At 35.5% G+C, this 22,535-nt stretch overlaps 1 protein-coding gene across 2 annotated transcripts in view; it reads left to right on the top strand.

Annotated features, from left to right (window-relative positions):
• Positions 1-22,535, top strand: part of DCDC1 (doublecortin domain containing 1) — a 42,967-nt gene that overhangs the window by 15,612 nt on the left and 4,820 nt on the right. The window contains exons 1-4 of one of the 2 annotated variants that reach the window (XM_039390508.1): positions 1,768-1,926; positions 2,531-2,618; positions 12,081-12,170; positions 12,548-12,711. In XM_039390508.1, the coding sequence (XP_039246442.1) occupies positions 2,588-2,618; positions 12,081-12,170; positions 12,548-12,711 (285 nt within the window). In that variant the 5' untranslated portion in view covers positions 1,768-1,926; positions 2,531-2,587. Of the gene's footprint in view, positions 1-1,767; positions 1,927-2,530; positions 2,619-12,080; positions 12,171-12,547; positions 12,712-22,535 lie in introns of those variants that run through there. The other variant, XR_005566940.1, reaches the window with a different exon arrangement.

Consider the following 22,535-nt stretch of genomic DNA (forward strand, 5'->3'; position numbering starts at 1 on the left):
AGGAAAGGATATTTTCATGCTGAAAGTGCCTGTCTTTATGCAGTTAAAACTGGCAAGAATGCTAAATATGTTTACAAAATTTGAAAGAAGACATGAAATATACGGTTATTATTTTCTTTTTTTTATACTTATTTTTATACTTATTTTGAACTAGTATGAAACACTTTTTCTGTCCCAAACCAAAGTTCAGAAAATGCCTGAAACACTGTTCTGTTTAGACCTAGTTCTCCCAAATCTACTTTTACATAGTTGTTTTCAGTTAGGCAACTGCCTAGAAAGATAAGGAACCTTTAGTTGTAAAGGATTAGAAGCTACAACTTGTGGAGGACCTTGGGGTCATTGTAAGAAATTGTGATATATTTGCATGTTTTCCCACCTTCTATTCTCTCTTGCAAGGAAAGTTAGAACTGGGTCAAAACCATGGCATTTGGGCCTAAATATGACAAATATGTAGAAAAAGTGGGAAATGGAGGGGAATATGCTGAATTTTAGCAATCTTAGGTGGTTTGCAGCACCTTCCAAAGAGTTCCATATTTGTGAGTGTTAGAACTGCATTGAAGGTACTGTAATTACAGTTAAAATTGAAAAAAAAAAAAAAGAAAAGAACCCCACAAGACTTTAATGATGGTGTATTCTCTTTGTCTTATTTTAAATTGGATCTCTCTGGACAGGCAGCACCTCTCCTAAGTTTGGTGTGCAATGTCAGTTGTGGAATGTGTGTTCTATTGAGGTAGAAGATGCATTTTCCACGTCTGAACATGTCTCATTGCAGTTGAATGTGTGGGATTTTTAAAACAGGACACATTCTTCTTAAAATTTACAAGATCTGTAAAATTTTTCTTCACACTTTGTGTTCTCTATGAGCGCCTTGAAAAAGGCAGCTTAGGATATTCCCTGACTGACCTGAAATAATAATGATGGTTGAATAATGTCATTAGTATTTTCCTCTTGCCTCTTCTTTTCAACACCTCCATGAACAATGAATTTCTCCTGGTCAAAGTATTGCCATTTCTGTCATCAAAAAAGTAACTTGTGTACTGTCTTTCTTAGACTTTCTTTCAAAGAATGACAGGTAATTTCGCCAGCATCATTTCAGTGACAGTTTCTGCTTTAATCACACAACTCCTATAGTGATGATTCACCTCTTTCATAATTTTGCATTCCCTGAAATAGTGTTGCACAATATAAAACACCTATTGTATATGTTCTCAAGTGTTATGATTTCTGTACAAGCTGGAGGGAGGTAAGCTAAATATTCAATAATCAATTCTTTTGAAGTAAGTGTAGCAAGCAAATAGTATTTAAAAAAAGTGCTATCAAGAAATACGTTTTACATTGGCTGAACTATGTGACTTTAAGTTATTCAATCTGAAAACCTGGTTCAGCATAAAATCACAGCAGTGGGAGGATTCTCTCTAAAACAATAGCTGTAATGCATGACTAGGAACGATCAGAACAATGTGGACATGGACAATAAGCATAATTTAGAATTTGATGGTGGGCACAAGAAATGGTTTGTGATATTACTTGTTGTGATGGTATGAAACAGGCCAAAACATTAATATGTTTGGGGTGTGTTATTCTAAAGTTATCTAAAGGCAAGTTTCTATCTTTGCTAGCAGAGTTAAACACTGAAGTTGAAAATAACTTTTTATTAAAAGTTATTTAGGTTTAAACATTGAAACTAATAAAAATCCATGTACTTGGATGCTAAATGGGAATCAGAAGTTAAATTTAGCAGTTGTGACATTTCTAGAGTTTAGCATATATTTTTATTCAAGGCATGCATGCTCTAGTCAAAATATACTGTTAACATAAACATGTAGTAGGGAAAATCAAGCCCCTCTCTCTCTTCAGCACCCAACGAAATTCCAGCATAGACCACACACTTTCCACTGCCAAGGAGTCTTTTGCTGGAGTCACTGAGTAAGTTCTAAGACATTGCTACATTATCTTGTTTTTCTACCATGGTCATCTATGGTCAGTGGATACACATAAAAAATTTTGCACAACATAGTTACCTTTTTGTGTGGCTAAACTAATTAGATTTTATAAGAGTTTTGTCTCACTTTGTCTATAAAGTCTTTGAAGATCTTCCTGTTACATATTTGTGCACAGCATCTGAAGTGTAGATTCATCTTTCACAAGCATCTAAATTTTTCTTTTTTATTTCATACTTTTTCCGTCGGTAAGAAACACAAAACATTTTGTTAGACCCGCAGTTGCTTTTTTTTCCCCCCTCAAAATATTTCTTGGAATATGTGATTTCTTGTGTTTCTAATGAATTTGCATGTCTAGAATGCTGTACTTGAAAATGTGTAGAGTCATTGCTGGAAATGAACTGATTAACAGCTGTTCATTCTGCATTTTATGTGGAGGATAGATTGCATTGCATTTGTTCTCTAATTGATACATGTTTTCTGTGTAGCTCTTTAGAGCATAATCATCCTATGGCTTTTTTTATTTTCTTAAGGTATTTGCTAAAGAAATAGGTTTTTATTATTTTCAGTTACACCTTTCCTTTTTTAAGTTTTTCAGATGATTGCACACTGAAGATAACTTATTTCTCCAGTGAAATACTGATACAATGTATAAGGAGAAAAAATGGGCAATAAATGGTAAGTAGCATTTGTTAGAACAGGCATTCTGTTTACTAAATTGAGGCGTTGAGGACTTTGAACTGAAAATAAAATCTGGGCTTCTTTTTTTAAATAATTTGTGTGGCTTGGTGCCCTTAAATGGAACTAAAAATGGCAAATAGTCAATAAATAAGCTCATGAATAAAGCTATTGCTTTATGTAATTCTAGCATTTTAATATTTACATAGTTTTAATCCATTTTTCAGTGGTTGACTGGCCTTTTTCTATCAGTACTGCTTTAGTATGAGAGCTTTTTCTTACAGTTTCAATGGAATACCACACACAGTTTATCTCTCCTGCCCTTGTATATGCTCTGTAAATAAGACATCATTCCAACTCTGTGTAAGAAGGCTAAGAATTAGTTCTCTGAGCTTTCCTTCAGGGATATTTTTAGAAAATAGCTATATCTTTGTACTAAAAATTTAATTAGGCATTTAAATATATATCCCTAGGACTTTTGTTTCCTTATTCCTAAATATGTCTCTTTGTTATTCAGACCAAAGATTTTTAGTACTAGATTTTAAATAAATATGTTCAAAAGCTTCAGAAATTAGAAGTGCCTGTGCCTATTAATAATCCTCCTATCATGGGAGAACTATATGTGGAAGATGTAGTGTTTGGAAACCACTAAAAGAAGTCTTAAATTCTTTAGGTTTTGCACCTCCACAAGTGTCTGTAAATTAGTCTGCTTATTTCTCTTCAAATCCTACCCACTTTCAGAGTAGCAAATCAGATTTCAGCCCAGCTAGGAGTAGAATTTTTCCAGGGTTTTTGACTCTCCTCACAAGCCAGATAGCATGCCCTGGCCATGGTTAGGAAGAGAGAAGGCTGTCTTCATTATGAACATTTTCTTGTTATTTCAAAGTTTACAGATGCTTTCAGATCATAGGTATTAAAAGAATTTATTCTTGATTATAAAAAGAAATATAGGGAATGCTCATGAAAATTGTTGTAACGAAAAGAGCACGAAAACCTCAGCTAAATGTTCTCCCACACTGTCTGAGGAGAAACTGGACTTATACCCTGTCAGTATTGCTGAAAAAGCAGCCCAGTGATATATTCAGAGCCTTCCTATGTGATGAAAATATTTCTCTCTTCAGTGGCATTTTCAATTTATGGTGCAAATGATATCAATGGCACTTGGATAACAAGAGATGGATTAAGCCAAATTTTCTTTAATCACAGCCTATGTAACCACACCTGCAGCATTTGTTTATAAGCAAAGGTTACTACTGAAGGACTTTCTTCAAAACCAGTTTTTAAATATAACTCAGTCACGATGGGACCCTGAACCTTCATTGTGAAATCCTGTTCTGCAACAAAAGTATCTTTGATGCCAATTACATGACCTGTCTGAGAATCAACCCAGATATTTCTTTTCTGCACCTCATCCTAATGTTTTGGTTCAGATTCAGCCTAACATTTCTATCCTCAGGTGTGAAATATAGTGAGCAACAGCTTTTTTGACAGATCCAAGGCAAGTTAACTGGCATTGATCCCACAGCTAGAGAAGTGTTTTTATTCTTAGCATCAGAATTCTGAATGCAGAAGCTCATCTCTGTGGAGTGTTTATCATTACTTTTCCCACAGAGGTATAAAAATTTGCTCTATGCCTACTATCAGGTACTTTGTGCTCCATATTAGCTTTTATCATTTTATATCTCTACTGCTTAGTCTTAAGGGAGTATATTCATTGGTTTGTCAGACCTGTAAAAGTTGGCATCAGCAGATGCAGCTAATTATTTCATCTATTCAAACCAATGTATAGTGTACCCAATATAATATGGTATATGGAATGTGGTATAATATAACACAATATGATATAATGTAATATCAACTGTATATTATAATATACAGAATAGTATCATTATTATAGTAAATTTCTACTGGTAAGTTGTATGTATTATTATATATATACCATATATAATAATAGAAAGATTATACATTTTACATAAAATTTGTTACTTAAATAAAACTAAGTGCTCCACCTGTGGTTCCACTCACCTGTGTGATATTCTCCACTGGAAAGCACAATGGAATCTGTTGAATTTCTTTGACATACAGAGTGTACATACCTTATTCTGATTAGTGTAGAAGGCATGGTATGAACAGGGAAAATAACAAAGATGTTTGAATTGATCTGGCAAATGTGTACCTGCTGACACCACGGGTTATAACCAGCAGAGCACTAAAGCAGCATTAAGTTTGATTATAATGCATCTTTTCTTGACTCAGTAAATTAGAATACAAAAAAATGACAAGAGATCAAGCCTCTCTGGCAGTATGTGTATCTGGTTGAATGGAGAACACCATCTCTGGTTTTTCATAATTTTTTTAAAAATAATATCTGGAGCTGTTTGTTTTAAAATCTGAATATATCCCTTCATGTGTAGGGGTTTTTTTAACTTTACTTTATTAGGAGTTAATATTTTGCCTGAATGAAATTCATATACAGGAGGTCATAGTTATGAGGATTAACTCATTTTCTCCGGGACCTTTCTCTACCTTCTACTTAAGTTATATGCATATTGAATTAGGCAGTATGTCTTCATGCTTCTTTAAGTCTTAAAGAACTTTTGCACATTAGAAGAACTGCTGGAGGAAGAAAGCATAAACAGGCAGACAGGAATCCCAGAAAGTTCAGCAAAGGGAAATGTGAAATCCTGCAGCTGGAGAGCTGTGATCCAGTCCACAAGTACAAGTGTGGGGGAGTAAAGAACATCGATTCTCATTTTCCCCAGTAGTATTCAATGAATGGATAAGAAGCAGTGGACAAAAATTGAAGTGTGCACAATTCCACTTCAGCATAAGACAAAGAAGTGGTCAAGAACTGAACAGTCTGCCCAGAGATGTTACAAAGTCTCATGCTCAGACACTGAGAATAGCACTGGAGAAAACCCTGACCAACGTGCTCTCGCTTGGCCCTTCTGTGAGCAGGGATATGGACTAGACAAAGTCCAGAGGTCCCTTCCAACCTCAGCCATCCTGTGTCCTGTGAACTCCCCAGTGGATTGCAGTAATGCATCACAATGAACTGCTGTCAAGAATTCTAAGCATGTTGTGGCTGAAAAAGTCTTCTTGGCCTTTCGTTGTCTGGCTGCTGCAATTGCATCTGTACAGATTTCTGTAACTGCTTGGGCACTGAATGTTTTGAAAATAGAGATGAGCACCTACAAGTTAGTCAGAATTTAAAAAAGGAATACTCAGGGAAATCATTGGTTTTTGTAAAAGACTTCTGTAGACTTGATAAACATCTTCCAAATGGTGGCACAGCTCCTTGCATAAGTATGGGAAAGCTTCCCAACTACAGTTATGAGCCAACAAAGTCACCATGAGTCAAAATAGTTAAAACTTAGCCTGATTTAATACTTAAATAAAGGTTTCCCTAGTGCTAGCATAAAGATAGAAGGAGAAAAGAGGGAAAAAGATGGGGACTTTTAAAAATGAGTTTTGAAAAAGGCAACTGCTTCATTCATAATTGCTTCCTCTGCTTCTCCAGTGTGGCATGGAGTGAAGCCTCCCCAAAACTCTTAATGACAGAACTTGTGCATGGACTTGATTGCTGCAGGCTTGTGTTACGTTTACATTCATCAGGATAAGTATTGACCAAAGAAGAGAGATTTAAAATCTAGTCTGGCACAGCTTGGATGAAATGGAATTAAGCTGCTGTACCTGTTTTAATATGGTTGTAATAATCACAAACATACACAGAGGTATACACCCAGTACACTCCTTTCCACTTCTCTTTCGTTTAATTCCCTTTCATTTCATTCTTTACTCCTAAATGAGGAGCAAAAGTAGTCACTTATTACTCTGTATTTCTCTTTTGGTCTTAAATTTATCCAGATTTTAGTTTTGTCTCTGAACTTCAGCACAGGAGCAGGTGGAAAACCTGGTTGTGAGTCTCACGTGACCGGAGTCGTTCATTCATTCCAAGCTGAACATTCACTTGCAGTGAAATCACTCCTATAGATTGTTTTAAAACAGGGAAACAAGTTGGTGTGTTTTATTCTGAGTTGATGGTTTGTACCTAGAGGAGCTGAGGTGGCACAGGAAGTCCAGGGAGGGTTCTGTTGCACAGACAGAACAGTGTGAGCACCCCAGCCAGTTTGATGCTGACACACATTACCTTTCTTGTTCTGTGGAGATGCTGTGTGTGATTCCTCTCCTGCAGGCCATCACAAGTTGTCACTTCTGGTTGCTGTTGGCTTGTATTTGCTGTTGTCCCACACACTGCTGCTTGCAAAGTCACAAGCTGTGCTGTAATGTCTGGAAATATGTGTCATTCCTGCGCATGAATGGATTGAGGAGTAGAACTAAGGCTATTGTAACTCTTTCTTTCTGCCTGGAAAAACAATTTTCTGCAAAATATGAAATAATTCTGCATTGTGAGTAAAACTTTACTGAGCTTTTTATAGCCTGAGTCATGCAAACGACTTAATATTTAGGTAGTATTGTTAATTAGCAGGAGGACAGTCACTTCAGTCCAAGGCTATTTTAACTTTTACATAGCAAGATGCTTAAATCTATTAATTTTCTATGCTGACCTGTTATAAGCTATTCTAGTTAAAAAAAAAAAAAAAAAAAAAGATGTGCAGGGTGGTAGAAGTGAAGAAAGAGGCATAAAGTGTATTGGAAAACTACCAAATGTCCCCTGCAAATGGACCCTATTCAGAATCAGTAAGCGTATGATGAGTGAAGTGGTTTTGAATATCGCCTTTAGATTCCATGCTGTTACAAGGCCAGCCCCGAACATGGCAACTCTTATTTCCACACACAGTACCTCTTCACTCTCAATTTAACCCAAAAATCTGATGAACCCATTACTCCATACTTGATTTCATGGAACAAGGAGTAGATATAGTTACAAATGATCAATCACAAGCCGTGAACCAAAGCAGCAAGGCATTAACAATTCACACCATTTCGGTCCACTTGCTCAAGCAGAAGATGTGCCAGCATATTTAATGCACAGCTACTTCGTGCAGTTCAGGAAAAGACATGACTCATGCTCATTTTAGGAACTGAGGACACTTCATAGGTTTTCATGCCTACCAACCACCGAGGGGTTAGAGTTTGCACTTCTAAACAATTAACATAACCAGGTGTCCAGTAAAGGTCAGGGAGACGGACGGGATTTTAAATCAACTTTTGCTCAGGTTGAAAATCAATGGAAGGAGGACCCGGGAAATGGTTCCCACAATAAAGCCAAGTTGTGTTGTACGACTTTGTAGTGTACAATCAACATCTTGTTCAGCAGTATTGTAACACTGCAGACCCCACAGGCATGTGCCGTCAATTCAATGGGATCAGTGGAAAAGCGAAGCAGCTGTGAAAGATTGCTTTAAGTACAGCAATCGTGTACTTGTCATTCTGTTCAATGGTGGAAAAATCCAAATTCGGATAGGCATCACTATTTAAGAAAATGACTGCTAAAGCATCTCTCATAAGTACCTTGGGGACAATACGATTTGACATATAGCATGTAAACAAAAGTACACAGCAGCTGTTAGATTAGTTTTTGTTGGAGTAAAACCACACTGGTGTAATTTCAACAACACAGGAAAATGCATGTTCTCCATCATTTTGTTTTCCTGTATAAACCACAATTTTGGGTAGTACATGCCAGTTGCCCTGGACAAAGAGCTGCATCATGTTTGCTTAAAATAAGAAACACTGCACACTAACACAGTTTCATCTGTTATATATATATATACAGAGTACAGGGCATATTGAAAGTACCTTCAGGAAAAGCCTTGTCCCCAGGAAGTATAAAAAGAATTTCTAGTATTTTGGTCATATTGAGAGATTCTGTTTTTCCGATTCTGGAAAAACTGTTGATGGTTTATTTCCTGTTTTTCTGATACTGTTACTTGTTTTTTTAAAAAGGATGCTTTTACTGCTTGCTGGCTTATTTGCTAAGAGAAATGGATGTGGAAAAGAGCTCAGCATAATACTAATGTCTGTGCTCCGATAATGTCATGAGTTCAAGTAAGAAGAAAGTTAACAAACTGAATTTTGGGCTATTTGTTTTTATTTTTTTGCAGTCCACTTGTGATGATTGCAAATTGCCAGAGGGTGATTTTCCCATTCCTTTACAAATGTTCTGCTTACTTTTTGTGGATACCCTACTGGGCTTTGGATTTCATGCTTTCTGTCACTCCATTTGGTCAACATTGCACTCATAATTTTTAGCAAGTTTAAAGACAAGACAATGTAAAAAAAAAAGTTTTTTCTTTCCTGTTTGCCACTGTGGCATCATGTCATTATCCCCATCATTTTAAAGTCTCTGGGTTTTGTTTTGGGGAAAATTTCTCGTCTCTGTTCTTCAGAGGAGTGTAAAATTACACTGTAAACCAATTATTTTCTTCAAGGAAATTCGATGTTTGTCATGTGATATGAAGCTAAAAAAATCAATAAGGGGGAGAATAAAAACAGTAAAGGTGTATTTGTACTGTTCAGCTTAGCTGAGGAGCAAAGATCCTTGGGTCCTCTCCTTTTATCCATGGCTGACTCTCTAGCAGCTAAGACTGCTGCGAAGGAAAAAATGACTCAATTGAAAAAGTGCAGTTTGGTTCTAATGCATTATTTATAATTCTGCATAGACATTATAAGGAAAAGGAATTTTGTCTGTAATTTAAAATTTTTTTCCAAAACTTCAGACTCTCTTTGCTCTCTGACCATCTGAAAGACCGACATCACGGGGACTTGCTCCTAAACCTCACGAGTCAGCTCATGCACTTTCTTTCCAAGGGTTGGCTTTTGCCTTCTCTTGCTGTGGTCAACACACTGTTACTGTCTTCATGGTCCTGCCTCCTAGCTCAGTGTGTGTAATGTTTGACCAGCTGGAATGGTGGATGGACTATGCAACACTTCCCAAGAGACTTGCAAACCTTCAGGAAATTTTGCCTATAGGTTCTTCCCGCCTTGCTTTGTAGACTGTGCTTTGTATAAAGTATCAAAGCACTCTAGTGGAGTTGGGAGCTGTACTGTGGAGTAATTACTGATACTCTTAGTTTTCAGAAAGATATTAATTCAGACCAACACCTTCTTTGCTTTAGGTAAGTCACCAAAATGTATGGAAGTCTGGAAGGAGGTACCTGTTCATTGGAAATCAGTCTTGCATCAGTTCCAAATGAGAACAGCAAAAACATTATTAAATAATTTTGAGCAACTGTGTATTTTTTATCTAGAGCTCTAAAAGTATCTTCTGGAATCACCAAACAGTATAAAGTTATGGAATATTTCAGTAAGATACACTCTTCTGAAGTTACTGCCTTAGTGATCTACCTTTATTCCTTTACCTTTCTAGGGGCACGTGTTTTTGTACTTCAGTGAACACTTAATAATTTAATACCATCGATATCTGGAATTTTAAAAAGGAGGTCAAAAGAATAGGGGGAAAAAACAGAAAGAATACAAGCTCTTTGAGACTGTAAAACTGGAAACATTAAGGCTGAGTGTGGAATGAAGCAAATACCGTTATGGATAAAATCAGCTGATGTTTATGGAAATTACTATTGTTTATAGAAAATTATGTGCTGATGCTCAGTGTTGCTGAGTAATTTGGGTGTTAGGTGTGTCTGAAAGAGGTGACACTTTTTTAACCTCCAAGCTACCCCAGCAGGTCTTGGAAATATCCCTCTCTGGTCCTGAAGGTCATTACCTTCAGAGAAAGTGGATTAGCATGGCTGCATTGTACTAATCTTAAAATTATTTGTGGTAAAATACTTAATAGTATTATATTTAGTGTTCAAATGTAACATTCAATTCTGGTATACACACATTTTCTCACAGCTATGTTCAGTCTACTTACATAGTCAAAAAAGTACCACTACTTTCATTTATCTTCATTTCTGTAATCATTTTCCTATGGTAACTAAGTTAAAAAGCACTGAGTAAAAGCCATATTCAGTTAGGGTATTTGTAAAACTTCACTGAGATCAGATTTTCATCCTTTTATTTTGTTTGAACTAAGTATGACTATAACCACTGCTCATCACATAACGTGAAACAGATTTCATTCTCGTGCTGCTGACAAGTATATTCACTCCTACCAGTGCTCCTGATCAGGCCTTGTTCATTATCTTCTTAATTTTATCTCTGAATTCCGTGGTAAGGAGTAAGTACATTATTAGAATAATCTGGAAAGGTATTAATTCATTAACCATCATCTTGAAATAATTTTTCCTCATGTTAGTTGCATGGCCATGTCCTGAGAAATCAAATTTTAAAAGCAAATATTTAATGGTCTATAGTAGGGATTGTGGTTTAGAGTGTTTGCTTTGATGACATATTTTGAAAAAGTGTTGCTGTATTGCTTTTCAGGGTAATCATTAGTGTAGGTTAATATACATATTAACCTTGTTCAGTAGATCCTCATCAGTCTTAGTTTGTGAAGTCTGGTCTCTTTTTAGATAAAAGAGAAGTAAGCATTCTATACGGAAGCTCCCAGGAGTGTTTATGTGAGAATACATAAAGTTACTGACTAGGTGATAAAGTTCTATCTTGAATTTGTGGAAGTCAGAAGACTTGAATTTTAGCATGATTTAAAAAAAAACTAATGTCTTTCACAAAAATAAACACAGTTTCAGTTAACCATGTGCTTAAATCATTCAAAAAATGCAGTGACTTTAGCAAAGTACAGTCTGTTGTATGATTACCTATTTCTTTATCCTTGAAGGTGAATTTAACTATATGATATGCTCCTTCTTGATCTGTCCAAAAGCCTCTGATTATTAATGAACTTGCATATGAAAGTTTCTTAACTAAGGTCTCAGTTCAGACTCTGTTCTCACAGCTGAGTGAACAGCTATTGAGGCTAAATATTTGCCAAAACCAAATGGAACGTGTGTCTCCTATTCTAACAAAAATGCCTAAAGTGTAATCCCCATTCCTCTGTTTTCTCCGACAAAACCTATGGTTCTGTGTTAGTATTTATGTAGCTAGGAAATGCACCATTTATACCTATATAGCTAATATGAATCTTTATGACTATAGCCTTGCCTTGCCTTCTCTTCCCTCAGGCAAAAGCCTGAAATGCTGCTTATTGTTATTTTATTTTGTTGTATCAGAAAGGCCCACATGTGCTACACAAAAATATCTGCAAAGCACATGCACCTTAGTAATGCCTGAAGCCAAAATAATCATCCCTTATTTATCTCACATATTGACATTAGGACCCTTTGAGAGAATGCTTTCAACCTTTACAGTGATTCGAAATCTAAAAGCAGCAAGAAAAAGATCTTGTTGAGAGCACTGCCACGAATCAATTTTATATATCTTTTCATTTGACCTTTCCTCATTATTAAACAGCTACACTGAGCACTTTTATTCGCTGTAAGTCGTTTTTAAGGTAGTGGCAATGAGAAGGTTATAATAAAACAGCTTATGAGGGTGTTGATTCTATTTTATGAATGTTACCATTTTATAATATTGTAGGTGTATGTCAGCTCCTCAACAGGAAACTGTGTACAGAAACACCACGGATCTTGCAATTTTATGAGGACAATGCAAGTAGGTTTCAGCAAGGTTGGTTCCAACTCATCTGTGATAAATGAGAAGATAAGGCAATCAGTGCACACCATGACACTCCGTGCAGCTAGTTAGGCTCACTTCAGAACTATTCAGGTGTGCTCACCGAGCTTAGGAGTCTTTCCTGAGGGGTGTCTCAATATAAATACGTCCTTCATGGTGGCCACTAGAAATGCAGGAGTTGCTTTTCCAAGACTTAACCCGGGTCAGATATAAATAATAGATATTAAGAATTAGTTCTGATGCTGAGGCTACGTTAGAGGCTCTGTGTTTCAGTTGGGTCAAAACAATGCATTTGCTTTTGGGGTTGTTTTTTTTTCTTTTTCTTTTTTTTTTTTTTTATTTTTCCCCTTTTTCTTCTTTTCTTTGCCTAGCTCCTCTGCTTGACAGATGCCTGCAAAATTTCATCACACCTTTGCGAGGACCTCTTTGGGTCTTTAAGAGAGAAGGTTTCAGCCTCTCAGGAGCAAAGATTTCTATCCAAGGAGTTCTATTGGCCCTGCACCAACGATTAAAGTCTGCAAACTGTTGCAAACAGGTGAGTTGTCCCACTCTTTGAAAGTCTGCTTTTCTGTTTTAGTTTTCTAATGTACTAATTGTATAAAGCCAAGGATTGGCACTGTGTCATAAAGAAGTGTGACATATATTGCAGGAGCTGCAGTGCCTGTTAGGAAAATGAAACGCTTCTCCTATAATTGCAAAGCCAACAATAAAGCAGTTAATTGTGTCTCTCTTTTGGAGTGGGATGTCATGTGCCTCATCTTTTCTTGCTGCATACTGTGCCTAGCTGTGATGTTCCTTGTGTGGATATTCTCTAAAGCAATCATTTTTCATTGCTTCTTCTGCTCATGCAATTTTTAATGGTCTCATAGATCTTTCCATGAAACTAATTTAAATAATTATTTAGTTGAAACATACTTTAAATAAATAAGTAAACACTTCTAAGTATAGCTGGTGTTGCACTATGAAAAATTAAATAAACGTATCATGGTTTAAAACATCAATATTTTAATTGTGCCATCAAGCAAATATACCAGACACACATTTTAATTCGAAAAAATAGTGAAAAACAGATACTGAATATACTGTTTAAAAGTTTAGGACCAACAAGATGATATTTTTTATTAATCAAATGTTTTGTTTTAGGAAATATAAGTAAGAAAACATCGATTTTCCTCAGCATAGTAACAGAAGTTCACTTATATGTGTAAGGACATACATATTTTTGATAATTAGATGAGTACTTCATAAGAATAGGAGGTTTTGGAGGAAAAGTATCATACAGAAATTAAGCAGCCAGCCGGGAACCTCGGATTTCAAAGTGCTGTCGGGGCCCAGAGCTCAGAATGACTGCAGGAGAGATCTGAGCTCGCAGGCTGTGCAGGAAGGGGGAGGAGAGGAGCAGGCGAAGTGTCAGTCACACTGTTTATACAGCACCTCCTGCTGTCAGGTCCATACAGAGAAATGAGAATTGACTTTGGGGACACTGTTCCTGTCTAGAGCTAAAGAGTGGTCAGCGAGGAGAAATCCAACAGGAACAAAAACAAAACCGTGAAAGACAAACAAGCAGAAAAGGAAAAAGAAAAGCTTGTTTCAGACCGTTTCTGAGGCAGTGGAGTGATATATTAAAAAGTCAGAAATATCTTTACACTTTATGTTGATGATTCTACACTTTTAAGATAACACTGCCTGTCACAAAAGCCATGGAACTGAAATCTATTTTAAAATATAATATTTACTCTTAAATAAACACAAATATATATATATATAATGCATACAAGTACTTAGCAAGTACAATGGCAATTAATTAGTAGAACAAAACAGACAGTGCAGTTTCTAAATAGAAATTCACATGGAAGTCGTTTATTGACTACTTTTTGCTCTTTTCTGTGAAAAACATATAAAGACATTTCAGTAAATTAGCTCATGTTAGTCATTCCTTTGCTGCTTATCCATCAGGGTTCAGCTGGAAATTGTAAATGACAAGAAATACTTAACAATTTCAGTGGATTTGAAATTTCTTCTGAAGACAAATGATTCTTTACAATTAAAGCCTTGCATTTAGGCATATGATCATATAACCCCATTGGCCATTTGTAATTTTTAAGAGTCCAGATTACAAGGATAAATGTCAGTACAGCTCTGACAGTTAACTGTCTACAAAAAACTTATGATTAAAATAATTTAATAAACAATTAATAATAATAAACTGGATTAACAAACTGGGTTAAGTGCCGAAATGGAAATTTTACAGCGCAAGAATGTTAAATGTTTTGTGCAGTTAGTGTGCCAAAAGCTTGTGTTATTTGGAGTTATATTACTCCAAAGATAAGATGAAACATGTAATTTGGTGTAAAGTGTCTCTCTGTTAATTTTTCCAACCATTTTCTAACTGAAGTTATATGAGTACTGAACATAAATGAAGTAATTGTAGTAACTGCAGGTTATTATATGCTGTAGGTATAACAATTCTTACCACGATCTTACCCTTTTTTTTTCTGAATAACTGAAACAAGTTTATTTTGTAAAGAGCACACTGTGATACAATACAGATACAAAATTAGAAGGCATGTTAATTAACAAACCATTCAATGAAAATACTCTCACTTTGTCCTGTGGTGCTGAGGCCTGACAGGGCAATGCTGTGATGATTGTACAGTATTCACAGCAATATAAACTCTAGCCACTACTTGACAATATTAAATATATTTTCTTGATTTCTATTTATCTCTGTGCTATTTTGACATTTGAATTACTTGTGCTTACCTTATCTTTTCACGTAGATAAAAAAGGAATGGAAGTAAAAAGAAAGAAAAAGGAACATTCTTTGATTCAGTATTACTCTGCTAAGAGACTTTAGTCTGTCCATTGAAGTCAAATAGCACATACAACTAATAATATGCTAATATACATACTTCTATAATAGTATGCTGATACACATACTTCTGTTAAATCCATCTGGACTTCTGTTTAAAATGCCTGTGTTGAATTAAAACAACACACAGTTTCTGGTCCACACAGTGCACGGTGTCATCTTTATAATCACTCTGTTGCTTCTTGCCCCAGAGGAGTGAGGAGTTACTGTCTCTTTGCTGTGGTGTTTGTAGCCTTTTAAAGAGGACACTCAGTATCCCTTAAATAGTATTCCTTGAGTTTAACACAGGTGAAGGAAAACAGGTAAAACTGAATGAGTACTTGAGCTTTGGGAGCTGGTTTTACTTTTACTTTAAATAAACGAGAAAGTAGGGAAATATATACATATAACCACTATACTACAAAAACCTTCTATCATTTCCCTTTAAATGCTTTCTAATTGCAATTGCATATGTGCATAATGATCTATAAGCTTCCCTAAAATCTTGACAAAGTTTATATTGGCATTTTAATACCATTAAATTCTGGGACTGTAAAATGCAGTTTTCTAACAAAAAACAACAAACAAACAAACAAACAAACATAAAAGAAAGTAAAATTTAAACAACAGTTCTGATAGAATTATTCTACTATTAATATTTCAGTTGTCAGCCTTTTACCAGAATTTTAAACATTCTGTGTAGGTGTCTGTTGGAATTTCTGGTATCCTCAAACCTCTTTGGAGGTTAAAATCAGTTAATTTTGTATATAATGTACATGGTTGGGTGAATGCACGTAAGATATTTTTTTATCTTTTCTGTCGAGCCCCCACAGTTTCTATTAAAAATGCTTTTAGGTAAAAAAAAGCGTCGTCAACATGCAAGTGCTTTGAAGTGAGCTGTGCCATGTAACAATAGGAACAGCACTATATCTGATAGCATGGGATATAGTTCACACTTTGGGAGAGGGGGGATGTCCACCTCATTAGCATTCTTCATCTGTAGTGGTGCTGTTGGTGGGGGTGTTGGGGTAGGAATGCCATTGTGCTGGGTTCCAGTGTTTGGGGACAAACACTGCTGTGGAGGGAACGTGTGAAAAGGCCATAGTACTGACAGTGAATGAGGAAGGCTGTGCTTTCTGTGTGCTTCAAGCAGGGAAGCTGTCATTCACAGGCCTAGCACAGCTAAACACAGGCCAAAAGAGAAGACTCAAATACTTTTTAAAATGATATTAATGATTTTTAAACATTTTCTTCCTTTAGAGTTAACGCTTTGTTCGAGCTGTTGGTCTGTCCTTTACTAAATGATATAAAACGTTACGTGGACAGGTAAACAGAAGAATATCTCATTGCCACAGTGAAGATTTATTATGGAAAATGTATGTGTATGAGTATTTGAGAGTCACAAATTTCTTTCAGCATATTTGAATGTTTTTGAGCACATGTTACTCTCAAGGGTCTAAGAAACAGAGCTGGTCCAGGGGTTTTATTCTATGTGCTTTTATTTTTACTGGAAGTGTGTTATGTGTGGGGATGAGGAGACTGAGCCAGGATGAGAAGTGACAGGAAATTGTGCTGAATGTTCATTAGTTTGATCTAACAGAACTTACAGTAACAGTAATTAATCATTTGAACCACAGCAAATTACATTACATTAATGTAATGGAGCTAGTATGCAAAATACCCACAAGAAAACAAAAGAGAATAAAATTATTGACTGATCCTGCTACTCGCCATTTTGGCTATGGAAACACAAGCTTAAATGTATTATTTCAAAACTGTATATCAACAGTTTTTCTGTTGTTATTCTAAGCTATATCCACAAACAACATAGTTCATAGTTCTCATTTTTCTATGCAGATCCATAAAAATGTTACTGACTTTTAAACAATTGAAACACTGCCAATACCAGAACAAAGGAAAAAGAAAGTCTATATTTCTTCTATTTTCTTGTGTTGTTCTCTTGAAATTGCTGACTCAAGTACTGGAGGCTGCATACCTCTGTGATACACAAACAAATGCTTTTCTCCATAACTTTTCTTCTTTTTTTACTTTATAAGAAACATATCTATCATTGCTATTCAATTGTTTTTCACAGATTACAGTAGTCGCATTGTTCAGTAAGAGCTTTAATGACTCATTTGGGTTTTTTGCCCCCCTACAAATAAAATGTAAACTAGCTTTTAGGAATAATCATTTTGCAGGTGCTTTACCTGGCAGAAACTAATAAAATGATACACTTCTACAAAGTATTTTTAAGTCAGTATGTTTTTCCTATAATTTTTATATCCATCCTTGTTCATAGAGTTGTCAGAAATTTATACCAAAGGACACTTACCCTGTTTATAGTGCTGTTTTTAGAAAATTAGATTATGTTGTGATAAACTCAGCATAATAATTATTAGATATTATTGGAAGAAAATGAGAACTTCACCAAAATGCTTAACTCGATTTCCAGTTTAATCCAGTCTTGTATTTGTGTTTTTATGGGTTTTCAAAGTGTATTCTTAAAATAACTTGAGTATCACAGCCTCTGTCCAGTAACAACCCCCCCTTTTTTTAGACTTAAATTATTTTTTCCTCTTCCTTGCAGCTTCTGCTTTTCTAATTTTATATGACATTGACTCACACCATTGAAGAGGTGTTAAGTATCTTTATTTCCTTCTTTATAGGTCACAGAAAAATAGATTTTTTTTGTCTGTCTGACCTGTGTAGAGACCACTCAAGAAATAATCCCATGTTAAAGTGAACTTTGTGTAGAGCAAGATTCGAGATGAAAACTGTACTATTTCAGCCCAGCTTCTTATTAAAATAATATAAAAATAGTGCTTTGGTAATTTTGAAATTGAAATAGAAAACTGCCCTCTTGATAGTTCAGCTAAGTGACTCTTAGAATGTTGTATTGTTTATAGATTTGAGTGAGGCTTGATTTTTTTCCCACAGCAGAGCTGCATTCTAGTTACCAGAAATATTTTAAGAACCTTAAACTTGTGTCTTTTTCTAAGTGTCATGCCTTGAGCAGGCCTAACATCAGTTAAATGAAGTGAAAATTGCATTCTTGTCTTGATAGAGATGAAAATGGATTTCTGGTCATGAAATAGATGTAGTTGTCACTTTTTTAAAAAGGTGTCAGCAGTTTGCTTCAGCAAGTAAGGTGCCAATTCAGTATGACAGTAAACTTGTGATCTGAGCAATCAATAAAATGCTTCAATAACTTCTGCTTCATTACACTTATAATAAGAGGCTATAGATCTGTGGCACATAAAACGTTGATAAAGAGGATATGTAGGGACTCAGTGTGACATTTTGTTTTAGTAATACAGTTAGTGCAATGTTGCCATCTAGAGTTTGTGCATAGGTAATTATCCCGAAAGCAAAAGCTCCGGCGAAAAAATAAACACTGCTTTTTCCAAGCCCCGTTTATTTCCATCACTTAGTGGCACCTATGTCTGTCTATCTGGAAGAGTTCATTTGCCTTGGCACAAAATTGTTTAGGTCAGGAAAAGGAAGACAATTTGTAGCTATTTTTATGCTTTTTCATTTGGTGACGTGTAAGGATAAGATCTCCTCCCCCCCGCCCCAACCCAACATTTAAATGCATCTAAAAACCAATTATCATCTAAATAGATTTAGTTGTTACCAGCTACTAACAAAAATCATAACGTTGCAGTGATTTGACACCTGTAAGGGGGAGAACGGAAGCTTTGTAGTCACAGGGAGTTAATGTTGGGATGTTTCACATTCTGACCAAGTGTTCTTTCAGTTGATTTATGTATTATGAGACCATAAATGGCTCCTGCTGATTTTTCATAAACATACATTGCAGGGGAATTGTCTCTGAGCTATTTATCTTGTAAGAAAATTATTTTGATATGTTAAATAGGTTTTTTTTTCCTCCTTTTAATATGGACGGTGCCTGATTGATAGAACATATAGAGAGTTTCCGCCATATGCCATATTGCATTTCTAATAAATAAAACTTAATTTAGATCCAGACAGACTTTTACTTCCCAGGGAAATTATTGGAAATACTAAATTCTTCTGAAGTGTATTTTTAAAAGATATAGAACCAACTGTTCTGTCTAGTGAGCACGAAGGATGGGCTTATCGAGTTCAGCAATCTAGCACTGTTTTATTTTGTTGAAAAGAAGTGGTTGAGATTATTGAAGACTGGGTAATTAAAAACTAGTTGCACAGATATAGCATGTTTGTTACAAGAATGACTGATTAAATCTTTTCCTTTTTATAAGCAGCAAGAATAACACTGCTTCTGGTTTTCCTTCTACTTTGGTATGTAACTTATAAACAATTTGCCTTTCAAGTATCAGAGCCTTATTGTTAATAGGGTGGCTACTCATGTTTCATGTTTCTGATGAGGTGATCTGGTAACACTGTCCTGTACTTTATCCTCTTAATTTAATTGTTAATTTTGTCTGCACTGATAATACATAGATGAGAGTAAATGGTGGAAATGTGTCTGAAGTTGTGGCAAGGAGTTAAATGACTACTTTAAAAATGTAATTTCTGGATTGTTTTTCACCATGAACTTGCATTATCTTTTCTCTCTCCCTGTTTGAACATGAATGTTTGCTGGAGACATATGGTTTATGCTAAAAAATTATATATTAGTCAAAAGACCACAGATGGAGGATGATATTCTTTTGCAAATTAGAAATTAAGCGACCATTTGGGACTAATGAAGTTTTAATTATAGCAGGGTCCAACATCTTTGCCCAGTGCATTTGCCACTCATTTTTGATTAAGCCTCACCGGCCACAAACCAGTTCACCTTTTGAAGATGTGATGTGCTGAGGTGCCTCCTGCATAATTAGGTGAATCCAAACAGGATATGGATTCTTTGGTGAGGACAGGGAGGGAGAAGGAAAAGAAATTTGTTACTTTCCTTTTTATTATCAACCTTGTCATTGGATTACCAGAAAATGCCTGTGCAAGAGACGTGTCTCTGCACTGAACTATGAATTTGATTTTTTTTTAGCATTTAAAGTTCATGGACTCGAAAGTCTTAAGACTTAGTTAAGACTCCCTTTGTTTGACTTTGATGGCATGTAAAATAATTTTGTTCATCTGGGTCCAGGTTCTAAGGATGTGTCAGACAGATGATAATGTTCCTGTATTTTATCTGTCTTTATGCACACTGAGATTATTTCAGGTAATCTCAGACTATCTGTCTTTCCTTGGGGATTGTGCGAGGTCAAATTGCATCACATGTGCCATGGACCCAAAGTGAATAAATGTTCCCTCAACCAGATCAGTTGACAAAGGGGGGGTTGTTAAACAGAGTAAATTGAATGTGTGCCTGAGTCTGGGGGCACCGAGAGATTCTTCTAGTATAACTAGGCTTATAGTAAATTTGTAAGTTTTCAATTTTGTTCTAGATTTCTGACTTAAGAAATACGAAGTATATCTGTTAATCAGGAGACAGAGGTCTTCAGTTATATTGTTCATAAATAATCTGTAAACCCATGTATTATTACACAGATAGGATTGAATCCAGCTTAGTTCCTGATGTATCCTCTTAGAGTTATGTAGGAAAAAAGTTAAATGTGGACTATCTGCCCATGTGAAGATGGGACTACACTTGCAGTAGTGTCCTGTCTGTTACCTACATGCAGCACTGCCTTTTTTCCTTGTGAGTTAAATGAAATGCTGCACGATTGTTAGGTTTACTTGTTGAGTTAGATCTTCCACTAAGCTTATTAGAAGTTGCTAAACTAAAAAACAAAAGCTCAGTTTAGAACTTCCTGAACATACTGAAAATAAATCATTGCATTTTGCAACTTTGAGAGTAATTACAGAATTCTATTGCTAAAGTCAGTGGAAGTAGATTTGACAGATTTTTCTCTAAATTACTCAACCACCTACAGGTATTATTGCCGAGATTCTTTTGAAATGAGAATAAATTTTATGGAGTTACAACAGCAGAGTGAAAGGGTAGGTTTGATAGATTCCCTGAACTGTTTCAACACCCACAGGTATTATTTGTAAGAAAACAATCATGCAGAGCCTTCAGCTGGTTAGAGAGGGCACAGCATTCCATCTTCACCTGACATCCTATCTGTTCTCTCAACATCCTGTGCCCCCTGCCTGCCACCCACTCCTCCCAAAACAATGCTCACCAAGAGAGTTTTGTGTGAAAGGACAAGAATATGAATGTTTTTTAAAGGAATCTGAACAGTATAGAAAACACATTGTTTGTGGGGGACGAAAAGGATTGAGATGGGAGAAGAAAAACTGTCTTAAGGATTGATTAGTATTCTTCACATTCTTTCCTAATTAATCAATGTTATTCTTTAATTGTTAGAACCTCTCAAAAGCAATTATTTACTGGCTTGAAAGCTGAATGTAAGAAAAAATACTCAAAAAGATGAAATTGAAGGTTTTATTTGCTTTATTTCTCTCTTTTTAGTTTGGCTTGCTTCAGACTTGCAAAGACTGGTTTGTTTCTTCGATTATTCTAAATAACTAAGCCCTGAAATATTCAGTGCGGGTTCTTCACATTTCATAAACTTTACCTAAATGGGTTTAACATGAAGACCTTAAGTCTGTAAAGATCAAACATTGTGATGTTGAGCATTTCTCAAAGATGCTGGTTTCGTGTTATGGTTTTATTTCAATACACTTTAAAAAAAAAAAATTATTCCTATATTGCCTAAAAGATCCAAAAAGACTGGGCCTGTTTATAGTGCATGCTCTAGATTTATTATATATCACACAAATATAGTTTCCTGTACCTTATAGTGTAATTTTATGAAAATTTAGAAGACTACTATTATATAATTTAAAATTTGACCATTTTTTCCAAAGAGCTTTTAAACATGTTTACATTCTTTTTCTGTTTTAATAATCTGCTGTGTTTATTGTTTTGAATCTTGATTACTTAAATTCAATATTAAAACACAAATATTTCCGTTTAAAAATAAAACTAATTCGGTTTTATTTTGAATATATCAGGGATGAAAATCAAAAGTGTCTTCTCAATTTGTGGTCACTTGCAGTTTCCAAGGACATTAAAATAAATTAGTGCTAAACTTATTCTCTAGAAAATGACACTAAATCCTAAATCTTTGTCTTTGTCTTGCTGAATAATTCTTTTCATAACCCTTACACTAGGAAATAGAGAAATCACCTTACTTAACTTAGTACAACTGAAAACAGTGAAGTGCTGAACTGCCAAACTGTGCTGACTGAGCCAAGGCTTTTCTTAAGAGCATCCAGAACATGGGAGATTTCTGTTGTGCCAGCTCAGAGAGCTGCAGCCCTGTTGTGCTCAGGTCTGATTTATAAGCTGCAATCTTTTGCCCAGAACTAGTGATAAACATCAGTATCCCATCCCCATTTGGGTCTGGGCACCAACCTGTGTTTCTTTTTCAGCTTGATCTTCTCTGCAGATTCTCTTCTGCACAGGCGCAGACACGCTGACCTCTTAGAAGTTCAGAATTCCTTTCTATCTCAGTGGCTCGAGAATTTCATTATCTGAATGGCATCTGATG

The sequence above is a fragment of the Pipra filicauda genome, unplaced genomic scaffold (genome assembly GCF_003945595.2).
Source record: "Pipra filicauda isolate LSUMZ 115617 unplaced genomic scaffold, ASM394559v2 scaffold82_size2718185_pilon, whole genome shotgun sequence".
Taxonomy (NCBI): Eukaryota; Metazoa; Chordata; class Aves; order Passeriformes; family Pipridae; genus Pipra; species Pipra filicauda.